The 16,052-nt window shown below is 42.2% G+C and overlaps 1 protein-coding gene across 1 annotated transcript in view; it reads left to right on the top strand.

Moving 5' to 3' along the window:
* The window catches only part of LOC122804723 (dipeptidyl peptidase 4-like), a 1,230,541-nt gene that overhangs the window by 943,343 nt on the left and 271,146 nt on the right, over nt 1-16,052 (top strand). Inside the window, exon 20 of the mRNA XM_044074775.1 lies at nt 4,364-4,558. Within this exon, the coding sequence (XP_043930710.1) occupies nt 4,364-4,558 (195 nt within the window). The remainder of the gene's footprint in view (nt 1-4,363; nt 4,559-16,052) is intronic.

Raw genomic sequence — 16,052 nt, 5'->3', positions numbered from 1 at the left:
GTCATACCTGCTAGTGTGAGTACTGACACTTTAAAAAAATAAACTGAGATTTAAGTAGTAAGAGGTCAATTGTGATACTCAATCACACTTTTTAAGAATCTTTGCTCCCCGGGCTGTCCCCTGCTACATATTAAATGCTTGGAGTCTAAACAAAAACTTTCACTCCCTAGAAGCTCTCTTCACACTAGAGAATGCTGACGTCTGTGCGGTTTAAAGCCGTAGAGAGCACACTGACAGTGCTAGGTTATAATGCCTTCCACACATTTAGAGCATCTACTACACAGACAGGGGATAAAGGTAGAGGTGTCTCACTTTATATCATAAATAAATATACCTCAAGGCTGGTCAAACATGTTAATGCATGTCCCCCTGTGTGACCCAGAAAACCCATAACATGTATTTAAACTTATTAAAAACACTCACCATCTAACTCAATACCATATTAATGGCTGACTTTAGCTACCCCACTATTAATTGGAAATCATATATGACACTAAATGTATAGGCACAAAGATTCCTAGATTTTTGTAAACACAAACTCCCTGTGGCTCTGCTCGACAGGGACACAGGAAAATAATTCTCTTGGATGGCGAAAGCCAGGGTACCTTTTGGCTAGGCTTATATAAGCCCTAGGGCCAATAGCCTAGTACCTACCTATGAACCTATGAACCTATGGACCAGGCTGTCAGTACACCATGCAGGGGTGCAACCATACCGGATCTGGTCCTCACTAATATTGGAAAGTGTTGCACACCCCCTAATGTAATGTCTTCTCTGGTAAGGTCAGACCACAAAGTGGTCTCCTTTTAAGTAAAAATAAAACCTGGAACCCCAGCTAACCATAGAATATTCAGGAAGTACTCTAAGGCTAACTTTCTGTTATTAATTGATAACCTGGCAAAATGTCAAGCCCCCATAAACCCCGAGAATACTGCTGCCTACATGGAACTGTTCACAGAAACCCTATTCAAACATGTTAATAGCTGCATAAAAGCAGCTCTACCCACCAGGAAGAAGTACAGAACTATCTCAAAAAACAAGCCACCCTGGTGGAATCACAACATCAGTAGGCTGTATAACAGAAGGTTGAAAATCTTGGCAAACATTAGTAGGTGTAGCACCCAGCAGGATAAAAGCACTCACATCAAACTAAACAAACCTGTCAGAGGAAAAATAAAGTCTACCAAAGCTAATTCTAAGGTAAATTTGGTTTGCTAGCCCAAGGACAACCACAAGGCATTCTTTAGCTATGCCTGCAACCTCAAAAGCAATACAGAATTGTGTGCAGAGCTCACTGTTAATTGAGCCATCTGTATTGAGCCAGGAGACATAGTTAACCTACTGGCCAACATGTTTAGCGCCAGCTTTAACGGTCTATCCCCCACAACCTTCCCTCAGGAAATACTGTCAAATATAACTGCCCTGCTATCACTAGGGAACAGGACCTTAATGCTCTCTTTAAGGCCAAGAACACTGCATCAATGGGCCCAGACAATATCTCTGGCTACCTTCTAAATAGCATGAAACATGACCTCTTAAGCCCTCTAGAACTGATATTTAACTGTAGCTTGTAAAACAGTGACAGTCATTCCTCTGCACAAAGGTGGACCATCTACAGAACCTGGAAACTACAGACCCATACATCTCAATAGTCACATATGCAATGCCGTGGAAAGAATTATCATGGAAATGATCAATAATGGCATAGGAAACCTCCAGACACTGGAGCCAACCCAATTTGGTTTTGTCAACGGCATGGCATGCCTACTCCGTCTGGTGGACTTCTTTGAGAAGGTCACAAAAGCAATGGATGAGGGCAGAATGGTTTACACTGCCTACCTTAACCTGGCCAGGGCATTTAATACAATAGCCCACATGGATAAGGTTAGGTAGAAAGCCTTATGTCACTCAGTGGATAGCCAGCTGGCTCACAGACAGGACCTAGGAAGTTCAAACTAGGGAGTCCACCTCTACTAAGTGGCCAGTCACAAGTAGAGTCCCTCAGGAATCAGCCCTGGGACTGCTCTTTTTTGGCATTTACTTTTATGAAGTCAAGTCCAATGTCAGTGACCTCCATTTGACTAAATTTGCAGATGATCTCACATTAGGAGCTGTCATTGAATCCTCCACTGACACAGACAGACAACTGGTGTCAGAGCCATGGACTAAAACTGAATGCCAAGAAATACATAAAAGTTATCCTTCAGAAAGTCATCCACCCATGGTAATCATCATATTGACAACACACCCCTAAAAGTTGACCTAGTAGTCAGGGACTTGGGGATACACAGAGACTGTAATCTAGCCTTTGACCTTCACATGTCTACAGTGAGGAAACCATTCTATGTTGTGGTACTTATAAACAAAGATATGGTGTCTAGGTCCAAGGAAGTCATTGTTCCACTGTATTCATTATCCATCATATCTGTCAGTGAGTGCAATGCCCCCTTTGGTATGTACCTAACCAGGCATATTCAACAATTGGAGTGTCCATATAGGTTGCTCACAAAAAGAATACAGGGTGTAAGTAACATGTCCTATGCAGACCACATCAAGGCCCTATCCCTGTATTCTGTATCCTACAGGCTGTTAAGGGGAGCTCTATCCCTGGCATACAAGGCATTGTCAGACACCACTCTGATGAACCTCCTGTATATCCACAAAACAATCAGCACCAGAATTACCCATTCTAAAGACATAAACTTTTCCTGTGATGTAAATAGGACCAGCTGTGTATCCCAGAGATGACCCCTTCTCTGGAACAGGCTCTTCATCCATATGAAGCAGAGCTTCTCCCTAGTCCAACTGAAGTGTAACTTGGACAATTGGATTGAGAACAGGAAATTCATCCCTGGTTTGGCATCTATGGCTCTAATGGATGCAGGCAGCCTGTAAATGGTTCATCTCCCAGGCCCCTGCTTGTAAATGTTTAATCTCCCAAACCCCTGTTTACATTTGTAAAGGGTACAAGAACTTGTCAGAGATTTGGGATGCATGGCTAGGCTTAAAAAGTCTCTTGCGGTCATTAGCCTATTAAACACCGATGAAACTATGAAGTTATATGAAGTCCAAAATCACTTTAACTTATGGAAGGTGAAATGTTTCAAGGTTCCATAAGGTCAGACTTAGTTTGTATTATCTGTTTTGTACTGATAGTTCCACAGCACCAAGGATTTCAGTTACTGTCCGCACTCTTTCAACAGTGGTGCAACATGTAAACAGCATATGTTATGAGGAAGGGGTTTTATTAATAAAGAAATCCCTGATGCCCAATACACTTATATATAGACCAGTGTAAGGAACTGAGATGCTGTTAATAAAAGAAAGATGTGCAAAGCATACTTCACATTGCACTATATGAAGGATTCTGATGATGACAAACCAAAGTGTGTTGGATACAGAGGAGACTACTTCTCAACTGTTCCTAATTTTGCTTCATACTTTTGTCTTGTCTCTAATAAATGTTTTGATTTTCTGGTGAAGTACTGCAGATTACAATCAGTAATGCTGCAGGTTTATTTATTTATACTTTGCTAGTCCTGGTAGGCCAAAGGCCTCATTTCAGAGGAGATCTAAGGTGGTATAAATACTGATTGGGGGGATATTTGGCCAGGGCACTGGAAATTTTATGTACATTTTTTCCAATTAATGCAGTGGAAACTTTTACATTCGCATGCGTACTACAATGCCAGCCAGATGAGACCTCAGTTTAGTATCTCATCCAAAGAGGGTCACACTCTGGAATGTAAATGGGCTGTCAGTATAGAGTTCCAGGCTGTAGGCAGACATTCTAAGTACCATTGATGTGTATATAAGGATCCACATATTCTGTAAGTACTGCTGTCACCAGAACACCACAGTCCTAAAATAACAGTAACAGAAATATCCTTGGTTATCATCATCTCCTGCCTATGCTTCAGTAAGCATGTCTCTCTATTCCCTACATCTGTATATTAAAAGGAAAAGCTAGGGCACAGCACACCTCAGACCCCATAGCCAGCCAATAACAGGGATCTGAACAGATGTGACCATACCTATTTGAATGTATCATTGCCATGAGGGATTCAGTTAACATGGTGGTGTGACCACCTGGCTGCCAAGCATACATTTTCCTGGAAGCATTATGGACTAGGAAGCTTGTATTGGGTGACACAGGGAAACATTGTAGGCTTCTTTGCAGAGTTTTTATCAGATAGATAAAGGGGGAAGAGAGAGACAACTGTGCTTACTTCTTCATTTAATTGAATGTAAGATGGCTTAAGCTTTAGAGTTAAACATCAACCATTAAGCTTTAGAACTGTACATAATCCATGTTATAGTAATAAGCATTGTATCTTCAGTGATGGCTTTATTTTTTCTACAGATATGCAGGACCCTGCAGTCAAAAAGTAGATAAAAGATTCAGACTTAACTGGTCAACATACCTTGCAAGCACCGAGAAGATTATAGTAGCTAGTTTTGATGGCAGAGGAAGCGGTTATCAAGGTGATCAAATCATGCATGCAATCTACAGAAGGCTTGGAACCTATGAAGTAGAGGACCAAATCTCAGCAGCAAGGTAAGCATGTAAAATGTGTGTGTGTGTGTGTGTGTGTGTGTGTGTGTGTGTGTGTGTGTGTGCGTGTGTGTGTCTGTGTGCGTGTGTGTGCATGTGTGTGTGCGTGCGTGCGTGTGTATATTATATCTGTGTGTGTGTATGTGTGTGTGTGAGTGCGTGTGTGTGTGTGTACGCATGTGCATATGTTGTACGTGTGTGTGTATATGCATGCATGCATGTGCATATGTTGTGCATGTGTGTGTATATGTGTACATGTATGCTCTTGTGTTGCGTGTGTGTGTGTGTGTGTGCGCTCATGTGCATATGTTGTACATGTGTGTGCATATGCATGCATGCATGTGTGTGCATATGTGTACATGTATGTTCTTGTGTTGTGTGTGTGAGGGAGGCATGTTTGTGTGTGTGTGTGTGTGTGTGTGTGTGTGTGTGTGTGTGTGTGTGTGTGTGTGTGTGTGTGCACGCGCGCATGCGCATATGTTGTACATGTGTGTACATGCATGCATGCATGTGCATATGTTGTGCATGTGTGTGTATATGTGTACATGTATGCTCTTGTGCTGTGTGTGTGAGGGAGGCATGTGTGTGTGTGTGTGTGTGTGTGTGTGTGTGTGTGTGTGTGTGTGTGTGTGTGTGTATGTATACACATGTATATGCATGTGTCAACAGATGTATGTGTGTGTTGTGTGTGTGGGCATATTTGTGCATGTGCGTGTATATGCATGTATTGTGCATGTATGTGTATATATGCATATTTATGTGTGTGTGTGTGTTTTCTAAACAGTATAATGTGAAAAACACCTGAAAATGGCATCTCATCATGCTGTTGCAGAAGAGTTGAGGCACATACAGGAGACTGAATGTACTGGCAATATATAGTTGACCTTATTTCTACACACAGCATCAGGTTTAGAATTGGGCTTCTGATTCTAAGTAGCATGTCTCCTACACTGTAGCTGCTTCTTTGCAAAGCTTCTCTCCACATGTGCAAACATGCTTCCCAGTCTTCACCCTCATATCATGAAGCTGGATTTTGTGCAAGTAGATGAAAAAGGGCACCTAAATCTGTAAGATGCATCAAAGAAAACGCTGAATTTTTATTTTTGTGTGTATGCACCTAGTATTTATATTTAGACTATTAAATATCCTGCAGATGATTGGGCTGCAGTGTAACAGGCTACCACTCACTGGCTCTGTTATGCTATTGAAAGCCTTTAACATTCATATACGAACTGGTTAAGGCACAATGGGGCTGCACAAGTGCAAGGAACTGCTTGGCTGAGCTGAATCACTATGATGAATTGTTGCTAGATTTCTGTGGTAGTCAAGGATTTCCCATAAAAAACACTATATTGGAACTTAACGCTAGTAATATTTGGTTAAAAAAAAACAGCATGACAGCAAGTCCAGTGATTGGGTTTGCAGTCATCCCATCAGATCTGTAGCAATATGTTCTAGATCCAGTGATGAGGAGAGGTCCTGATTTGTTAGCTGCTCATCACTTAGTCACATGACTTGGAGTGATGTACAGACACAGGAAATCCAAATTTGTAATGAAGGTGTACTGTGAATGCCTAGCAGATGCATTTATGTAAGGTGAGTTCAGTTCCCACCTCCAGAAGAGTTTATACTACATACCAGAGAAGTTTGAGGATGTGGAACATAAATGGCCCCCATTTAAGAAGTTAAGCCATTGGTAAACAGGTGAGACCAAAAGACTGTCATGCTTCTGATGGCAGTAACCAAAGGAGATGTTGATTAACACCTGCACTGAGGGAACATTTCCTGTCAGTGAAAGAGGCTTTCCATGCAGTGCTAGCAAAGGGGTCTGCAAATCTGTCTTACAGGGGCTTTCAGGCCAAAAAGGCATCAGCTGGAGCCCCTGGTATAGCAGCAGATTAACAAACCTGTGGAGAAAGATTTTCAGATAGCCTTAAAGAACCATTTACCAACTCAGGGAGATTGAGCAAAACATCGCCCAACTGTCCTAAGGAAAGAGTAAAGATACATTCACATTTACTGAAGACATTCTCAGGAAGTGAATACTTTCATGAATTCCTGAGGTTAGAGGATATGTCATAATTCAGAAGGCAAGAACAGAAGCAACTGGTGGAATTAGGTCTATCTCTATGCATGAGTTCCTTATGGCAATTAAACAGTTCTGATGTGGTAAAGTAGTGTCACTGTCTGAGATCTATCTGAAATGTTGAAGGTACTGAATATTATTAGAATGTCACACTGATATGGTTAATGCACCCTAACATTCCTGATATTTATATTTTTAATTTCTTTTAAAAATCTTCATACTTTTGATAATGTGGCCCCAGACTGTTAAAGATTAGAATGCATTCATCTGTGACTAAATGAGAATAACCTCTCTCATTTACACCAGAGAGCACCCCAGCACTACCAGGCTGCAACTCATACCATACATTTTGGCCAAAGAACCTGGACCGAAATATAAAAAGTGGGGGTGTATCCATATTTATCAAGGATACCCACACCTCCAGGTTAGTGGAACAGCACAATGCTTCAGAGATCATCCACGTGCAACTAGCAATGGGCAAAACTGCAATTCAAATTGTAGCTTGCTACAGATCACCCACCACGTCCCAGGAACCCCATTATGCATTTCTGAAAACACTGGGAAACATAAAGGTTCTACCGAACACCCTAATATTGGGTGATTTCAATTACCCAAACATTAACTGGGAGAACTACTCAAGTACTAACTCCCTTACCCAACAATTCCTAGAATTTATAAACTCAAATGCCCTAGATCAACTGGTCAACACTTCCACCAGAGGAGGCAACGTATTGGACCTGGTCATCACCAACATAGGCGATCGGTGTTCCACACCGGAGTTCAACCCCTCGCTGGTTAAATCTGAACATAAATCACTTTGGATATCCACGTTCTGCCCCCACCCCTGGACAAGGAGACCACCATGAAAAACTTTTCAAAAGCAAACTTCACTTACTTAAGGCCAAGGTGGAAAGTTTCAAAGCCCCCATGCTAAAGGATAACACTGTCCAAGCTGCAAAATCCTTTATTAATGCATTCTATGGGCACCTGCAAGAATGCATGGATCGTGCTATCCCAAGCAAAACCAAGACTCACACCTCCAAGAAAAGGAAACCAGTCTGGTGAACCTCTGCCATAAACAAGCTATACAATAGAAGGAGGAAACTAGTACAGAAAAGAGTAAAATCCCAAGAAAGGAAGACATCCCTGATCAGTATCATAGTTTCATAGTTTCATAGTAGTGTACTAGGCTATCTGCCCGGGGGCATTTATAAGCCTAGCCAACAGTGATGTGGCTTACGCCACCCCATACTATATAGTTGCGCCTCTCTAGTAGTGACACATGTGGGACCCCATTATTTAGTAAACTATACCTCTGTCTAGTAGTGACACTGAGGTGACTCCCGGGGTAAACTTGCGATCTCCCATCCATGCATCGAGATTTTTCTTGAACAGTGCCAATGAAGGGCTCTGTCTCACATGAACTGGGATTTTGTTCCAGAGTATGGGTAACCTCTGTGTTATGAATCTATCCCTCCAGCATGTCCTATTCATATTTGTGCAGAGGTTGAAATCTTTAGCTCGCGTGGTTCTGGTGGATTTGGACTTTTTGAGATGGAGCATGTCCATCAATTCCTGGTTGGACATGGCCCTATATGTTAGGCACAAATCACCTCTGAGCAGGCGGTATGCTACTGAATAGAGCTGGAGTTTCTTTAATCTAGCTGGATAAGGCACATGTTTGAGACCTATGATCCTCTTGGTGAGGTACTTCTGGGGTCTTTCCAGTTGTTGCATGTGCCGGGTGAGATACATCCCAAATGGAGCATTATATTCAATCATGGGCCTGACAAGGGAGGAATATAGAGGTACAATAACCTCCTTTGATCTGGATGAGAATCCCTTCATGATGAGATGGGCAAGGTAGAATGTCTTTCTGACCACTTTGGCAACATGGTTGTCAAAGGAGAGGTCACTATCGACTTGAGTCCCCAGGTCTCTGATTACTTCTTCCGTATTCAGTGGGTTATTGTCTACGTGATAATTTGTGGGTACTTTGTTTTTCCCAAAGGGGATGACTATACATTTCTTGGCGTTAAGTTTGAGGCCATGATTGCCGCACCAGTTGTCCGTTTCAGTGAGACCTTTCTGTAGGATGTGTGTGTCAGCAGGTGAATCAACTATGGCACCCAGTTTGCAGTCATCTGCAAACTTTGTCAGCCATAATCCTCCCATATTTGCTTTCACATCTGAGAAGTAAATGCCGAATAAGAGTGGACCCAAGACTGAGCCCTGTGGGACACCACTCGTGACTGGTTTTGAGTCTGACATGGCTCCAGCAATTTTAACCTTATGGGTTCTGTTTTTAGCCAGTTTGCTACCCATCTTGTGACATATGGATTTACATTTAGGCTGCTGAGCTTGTCAATGATGCCAGAGTGTGGTATCGTGTCAAAGGCCTTAGCCAAGTCCAAGTAGGCAGTGTGGACAGCCTTGCCCTCGTCGATGGCACTAGTGACTGTCTCAAAGAAGTCAACCAGGTTTAAGAGGCAGGATCTGCCTTTACAAAACCGAACTGGGTGGGATCAAGGGTCTGCAGATCCCCAATGTCGCCATTTATGAGTTCCATGATGATTCTTTCCATAGCCTTACAGACCAGGCTGGTCAAACTTATGGGGCGGTAGTTACCAGGGTCAGTAGAATTTCCCCTTTGTGGAGTGGGACCACTGTTGCTGTGCGCCAGTGTTCAGGTACATATCCTGTAGTGAGGCTAAGATTGAATAGCGTTCTTAGGGGCGGGTTTAGTTCATCTTGAAGTTCACGTAACACGCAACCGGGGATACCATCGGGTCCCATAGATGCTGTGTTTTTTGCCTTGTTGAGTGCTGATTTCACCTGTATGTCTGTGATGACAGGTAGGTTACATTCAGCAGGGATAATTACTTCATCTTTAGGGGTGAGGGAGGGAGAAATTTGCACTGAACCTATCTGCCAGAATATTGGCAATGTCGGTAGGGTCAGTGAATTTTTTGTCATTTTGTACTAACTCAGAGCATATCTGAGGATTTCCTCCCAAGGTTCTGACATAATTGAAGAAGGCCTTGTGATTGTCTTTGGTATCCTTGGCAATCTTTTTCTCAAAGTTTGCTTTAGATGTTTTTATGAGAGAACGTAGTTTTTTACTTGTGCTGATCAGGGAAGCCTTTCCCTTGTGGGATTTGGCTTTGTCCTGCAGTAGCTTCCTTCTTTTGTTGTACAGTTTGTTTATAGCCAGGGTCCACCAAACCGGGCATTTTCCCTTGGTGGAGAGGGTCTTGATTTTAGTTGGGATTGCTTGATCCATGCATTCTTGGAGATGTCCGTAGAAGGCTTTTGTGAAGGATTCAGCATTTTGGGATGTGGTTTCCATTAACCCAGTAGGCTTAAAGGATATCATTTCTGACTTAAGGAGCGCAAAGTCAGCTTTTGAAAAGTTTTTCACTGTAGTCTTTTGTTCTGGGGGTGGGGGTGGGATATGTACATCCAACGTGATCAGTTTATGATCAGATCTTACTAGTGAGGGGTTTATATCCGGTGCGGAGCATTTGGACCCCATGTTTGTGATAATCAGGTCAAGTATATTATCTATCCTCGTAGGAGAAGTGACCAGTTGCTCCATAGCATTTGAGTTTATGAATTCCAGGAATCTTTGGGCTAGGGTGTTAGGGCTAGAATAGTGGGCCCAGTCTATGTTGGGGTAGTTGAAGTCACCCAATATGATGGTGTTTGGTGTGACATTCATATCCTCCAGTGTTTTCAGGAATGCTTGATGGGATTCCTGGGATTGGGAGGGTGTTCTATAACATGCGACCAGTTGTATGGCAGTTTTGCCTATGGTGAGTAAAACTTGTATGGTTTCTGATGCTTCATGGGTAGCCACCAATCGAGAGGTGTAGGTGTCCTTTATGAAAATGGACACCCCTCTTCCCTTTGTGGTTCGGCCTGGAACTTGAGGCAAACGCATGATATGAGGTATAGCCTGGTAGCTGGAGTGCTCTCAGGAGCCTTGAACCAGGTTTCAGTTACTGCACAGACATCGATGTTCTCCATACTGAGAAGTGCTTCGAGTGCCTGCATCTTGAGATTTAGACTTCTGGCGTTGAGCAGCATTACCCTTAATTTTTTCCATTTTGTTTTTATGGAGGTTGATTTGTCCTTTGAGCATTGCCTAAAAAGGCACTATGGGGTGGCAAGAGCCTTGGCCAGTATCCGGAAGCCCAGTGGTGACAGGTGCAAGCCATCCCTTAAGCAACGTGGCTTGTCCAGCATGTCATCCCAGGCTGACAGACATTGGATCCCCTAGAATGACACCAGTGATTAAGCCAATTGTTAAAACTGATCATTTTGTCTTTGTACTGAGGCATCATTCTTGGTGAAGGCAGGATGCTGCTCAGGGTCAGGGTCATACCAGTCTGGGCTACATAATCGGAGATCTCCTCAATGTCTCTTTTCATGTAGTCCAGGGAGGTACGTCTCAGGTCATTCACACCCGCATGGACAATGACTGAATCATACTTGTACTTGCTTTGGAGTGACCTGAGTGCGTGTGTAATGTGGCGGATCCTAGCTCCCGATAGGCAGCTCACCGTTACCCTCTCCTTATTCAGCCTGGTAAGTGGAACGTCGGTGTGTCTGACTATAGAGTCACCTATTACTAATGTCTCTGGCATAGTGTTTTGCCTTAGGGGCTGTGATTGTGTGACACACCTGTTGCTTGAGGTATGTGTTGTAGGTGTTGCGTTTTGTGGGGTGTATTTCTGGGTGTCTGCTTTGGAGGCCTCTGTTGTTTTGGTAAGTTTTTATAAGAGCCTCGAGTATGTCTTTGTGTTCTTATGTGTTTGGTTTGTAGTAGTGGTGGTTTTATGTGTGACTGGTTTTGCTTTGGGTGTGGGTACCATCTCCTCCTGTCTGGTCTTGCCAGTCCTGAGTTGAGAGAGTTCAGCCTCCAGTCTGGCTATATAGTTGCATCTCTCACAAATATATGTGTTAGTAGGAAGGAGGAGAGGGTTGTCTGTGTACATGAGACAATTGTAACATTGTCTTAAGATTCCCAGATTAACCAGCTGAACAAGAGAGGATGCTAGTGGTCTACCACTCGACATACTAGAATATTATAAGGAGTGTTGTGCCTTTAAGGGAAGTGGGTATTCACAGGGGGTAGTGGATGCCTGTAGTGCTTACTTTAGGGTAAGAGTGCTTGTTTTATTATGAGTGCTTGCTAAGGATAGAAGTTCCGAAAACAAGTGCTAATATATACAGCTAAATAGACTGAGTAGAGCTTCTAAGGGAAAAATTTCGAAGCTCACCTTGGATGATTTTATGAGGGATCAGCAAGAAACTACGATCCCTCATAAAATCATCCAAGATGAGCTTCGAAAGAAAAAATGCCAAGGACTCCAAAGATAACCACAAGGCATTCTTTAGCTATGTCAAGAATCTAAGTGGCAATGCTCAGATCTGCTCGGAGTTAGTGCAGAATGGCACAAAATACACTGAACCGACCGATATCACCAACATCCTGGCAAACAGGTTCAGTGCAAACTTCACCACCCTCTCATCCCTAAAAGGGCCATATCAGAAGAATGTAGAGCCCCTGAAATCACAGACACTCAGGTTAAAACAGCCCTCTACAAAGCCAAAAACACAGCATCAATGGGACCGGACGGTGTCCCAGGCTGCGTCCTACACGAGCTCAAAGATGAACTAACCCCTCACCTAAACACACTGTTCAAACTCAGCCTCTCCACAGGCTATGTACCCATAGAGTGGAGCACAGCAACTGTTATTCCACTCCACAAAGATGGAGCCACAGCAGACCCTGGGAACTATCACCTATAAGCCTGACTAGCTTGGTCTGCAAGGCTATGGAGCGCATCATCATGGAACTCATTAACAGAGACATTGGGAACCTCCAAACACTGGACCCTACCCAGTTTGACTTTATTAAGGGCAGATCATGCCTCCTAAACCTGGTGGACTTCTTTGAGACAGTTAACAAGGCTATAGACGAGGGAAAGGTGGTACACACAGCCTAGCTAGACCTCGCAAAGGCCTTCAACACCATTCCCCATTCTGGTATTATAGACAAGCTCACCAGCCTGAACATAAACCCCTACATCACAAGATGGGTTTCCAACTGTCTCACGGACAGAACCCACATGGTGAGAGTTGTGGGAGCTAGGTCCGACTTTAAACCCGATACATGTGGTGTTCCCCAGGGCTCAGTCCTAGGACCCCTCCTGTTCAGCATATACATCTCAGAGGTACAGGCAAGCACAGGAGGACTATGGCTGACCAAGTTCACAGACGACTGCAAACTAGGGGCTATAATTGACTCTTCAGCTGACACAGACATCCTCCAAAAGGGTCTCATTGAGACAGATACCTGGTGTCAAAATCATGGCCTCAAGCGAAATGTCAAAAAGTGCATAGTCATCCCCTTTGGAAAAAACAAAGTACCCATAAACTACCACATAGGTAGTAGTCTCCTAAATACAGAAGACGTAATAAGGGATCTGGGGACCCAAGTAGATAGTAATATCTCCTTTGATAATCACATTGACAAAGTGGTTAGAAAATCCTTCTATGTGGCCCACCTAATCACAAAGGGGTTCACATCAAGATCAAAATAAGTCATTATACCCCTCTACTCATCACTCATCAGACCCATCATAGAGTACAATGCCCCATTTGGGATGTACCTTATTAGACACCTGCAACAGCTGGAAAGACCACAGAAGTACCTCACCAAGAGGATCACTGGCCTCAAGCAGATGCCTTATGCAGCTCGACTGAAGAAACTCCAGCTGTATTCAGTTGCATACCACCTACTCAGAGGTGATCTCTGCCTGACATACAAGGCCATGTCCAACCCAGAATTGATGGACATGCTCCACCTAAAGAAAACCTTATCCCCTCGAGCCACATGCTCTAGGGATCTAAACCTCACCACAACAATAAATAGGATGCGCTGGAAGGATAGATTCCTGTCCCAGAGACTTCCCATGCTCTGGAACAAGATTCCAATCTATATTAGGCAGAGCTCCTAGCTAACACTCTTCAAGAGAAACCTTGACGAGTGGATGTGAAACAGAAAGTTTACCCCGGGGATCACTTCAGTGGCTCTGCTGGACAGAGGCACAGGGAACTCATCTAAGGGGGGCGGCGAAAGCCCACGCTTTCTGGCTAGGCTTATAAATGCCTTTGGGCATATAGCCTAGTACCTGCCTATGAACCTATGAACCATCGTCTTCATATCTCATACTAGTACCAAAAGCAAACAAAACTGGGGAGAACAGACATCCTAATACTTCTGTTCTCCCTCATTGGTCCTGTCAGTTCCTCATTTATAATTATATTAATGTCAGAATGCTGACTATAGTCCTCTTATCCATCCACTACAAATTTCTCCTATATCTATTCTAAATCTACAGTATGAAAAAAAATCTATTCCACTGAGACAAATATTCTTCTGTTTAAAAAAGGCTATTCCTGCTTCTGTTTCTTCTACCTTAAATTAACATCCAAAACACTATCAGCTGTTAGTTTTTTTCTTGAATTTCTCCCCTCAATGAATTTTCTCTGCCCCCACCAGGGTATAATTTTCCCTATCATGCTGTCTAACCTGGATTGTATGATATTATAATATCAGTATTACTGAGAGAAGTAGCTGTGAAATGACAATTCTGAATCTGCTTTATTCCTTCTTCTTTAGTCGGAATCTCAGTTTTTACTTGTATGGATGTGTGTCAAAAATGTTGGCCTGCCCAACACCATTGTGCATCTACTTATTTTTCACTGATTTTATCAACCATCCATTTAAGGAATGCCTTACTGCATTGCTCAGACCACTCCTCCCAATTTATTTCAGGCTGTTCCACCAGGTTCCTTCTTTCCTTCAAACAATTCCTACCTTAATAAATCTCCTCTGTAGCAGTTGTTAGTAGACCACTCCTCATATTTCTTTATTTCCCACTCTTTACTGCTGTCAAAGAGAGATGAAACTAATCTACTCTGATGATGACTCACTCTTTGTCAGACACTCTTCATTCCTCTGAGAAATAAAACCACAAACAGCCAGTATCCAAACCGTTTTAATAACTCTGACGTCTTGGCAAACTGCCTTGAAGGAGTAAAAACGCTTGTACAAAACCTGCCTATATATGCAAACATAATTAAAACTAATTACATTCAATTAAAAAATATTGACATCAATTAATGAATAAAAAAATGCCAGTTACATTCTAAGTTCAATCCATGTGGAAATAAAGTGTTACATTTCAAAATGTAAATGGATTCTTTAAACTATAATTTATTTTTTATATCCCCAGTTCCATGCTGAGTATGTTCTACATTCTCTAATATAGTAGCTTGTAAGGCAGTTTGCCGAGACATCGGAGTTATTAAAGTGGTTTGGATTCTGGCTGTTGTGATTTTATTGCTCAGTGGTCATGGTGGTGTGCTAAGGTGGTCATAGTATTGAGCCTTCATTCCTCGGTTTCCTCTGTCAGATATGCTGACCATACCTTAGCCAACCAACTTTTATAGATTAAAATCTGAAGACATCATATTTTCTCACCCAGGGGACCCTTGGGCCTCTTGCAGTATGGTGGCAAATTATTAACTGGAATAGGACTATGGTAAGTCACTTAAAAAATCCTTGGTAGCATGGTAATTTGTATAGAGATTATTGTCCTCCTATCCTGTATTCCAGCTTTCCCTGACACTTATTTCATTAAAGCTTAGTGATGCCTCCAGGTGTTTCTCTGGTTACATCCTACTGACACCTGAAGGTGTCTAATTCTATCAATTTATATTTGCATTAATAATTCCAAAACCATGCTGCATACACATTATTGAAAGATTTCCCCTTAAAGGTTATATGATGGACTATTCAACTATACTAAAATGTGGCTTTTTGTCTAGTGTAGGTAAAAAGATATTGTTGTTCACATAATATTTATTTATATTATCACAAATTTCATATTTCTTTAAATATCTAAATGATTGCTTGGCTTCCTATGAAAGCTCTCATCTGGATTAACAAAATGCATCTGATAGCATGTAACTTGAGTTGTTCCTGAGATATTGTAAGTTGTTTACAAAGTATTCTACATTTAATAGTTAGCTTGCTTACTGTTACGTATAAAATCCAGTTTAAGACCGAGACTCTAAAGAATGCCACCAGTATAAGAATAGTTTGTGCAAAAATGTTTGCCATTTACATCTGTTTAGTAATCATTATGGCTCCAGAAATATGAACATTTGTTTGAAATAATGAGAACATAATTTGATTTTATCAAAAAGCTTAGGCTCCACTCATTGGAAGTTACAGTGCAAACTTCCAGAACTCCATTAGTGGAATATAATGTATTTTTCAACTCATTTTTTTTCCTGGTGGTTGGTACACTATCTCATCCAATGCTTTTCAGA

The sequence above is a fragment of the Protopterus annectens genome, chromosome 6.part0, assembly GCF_019279795.1.
Source record: "Protopterus annectens isolate FY-2018-M chromosome 6.part0, PAN1.0, whole genome shotgun sequence".
NCBI classification, from domain to species: domain Eukaryota; kingdom Metazoa; phylum Chordata; order Ceratodontiformes; family Protopteridae; genus Protopterus; species Protopterus annectens.
This window is presented reverse-complemented; position numbering and strand designations above follow the sequence as displayed.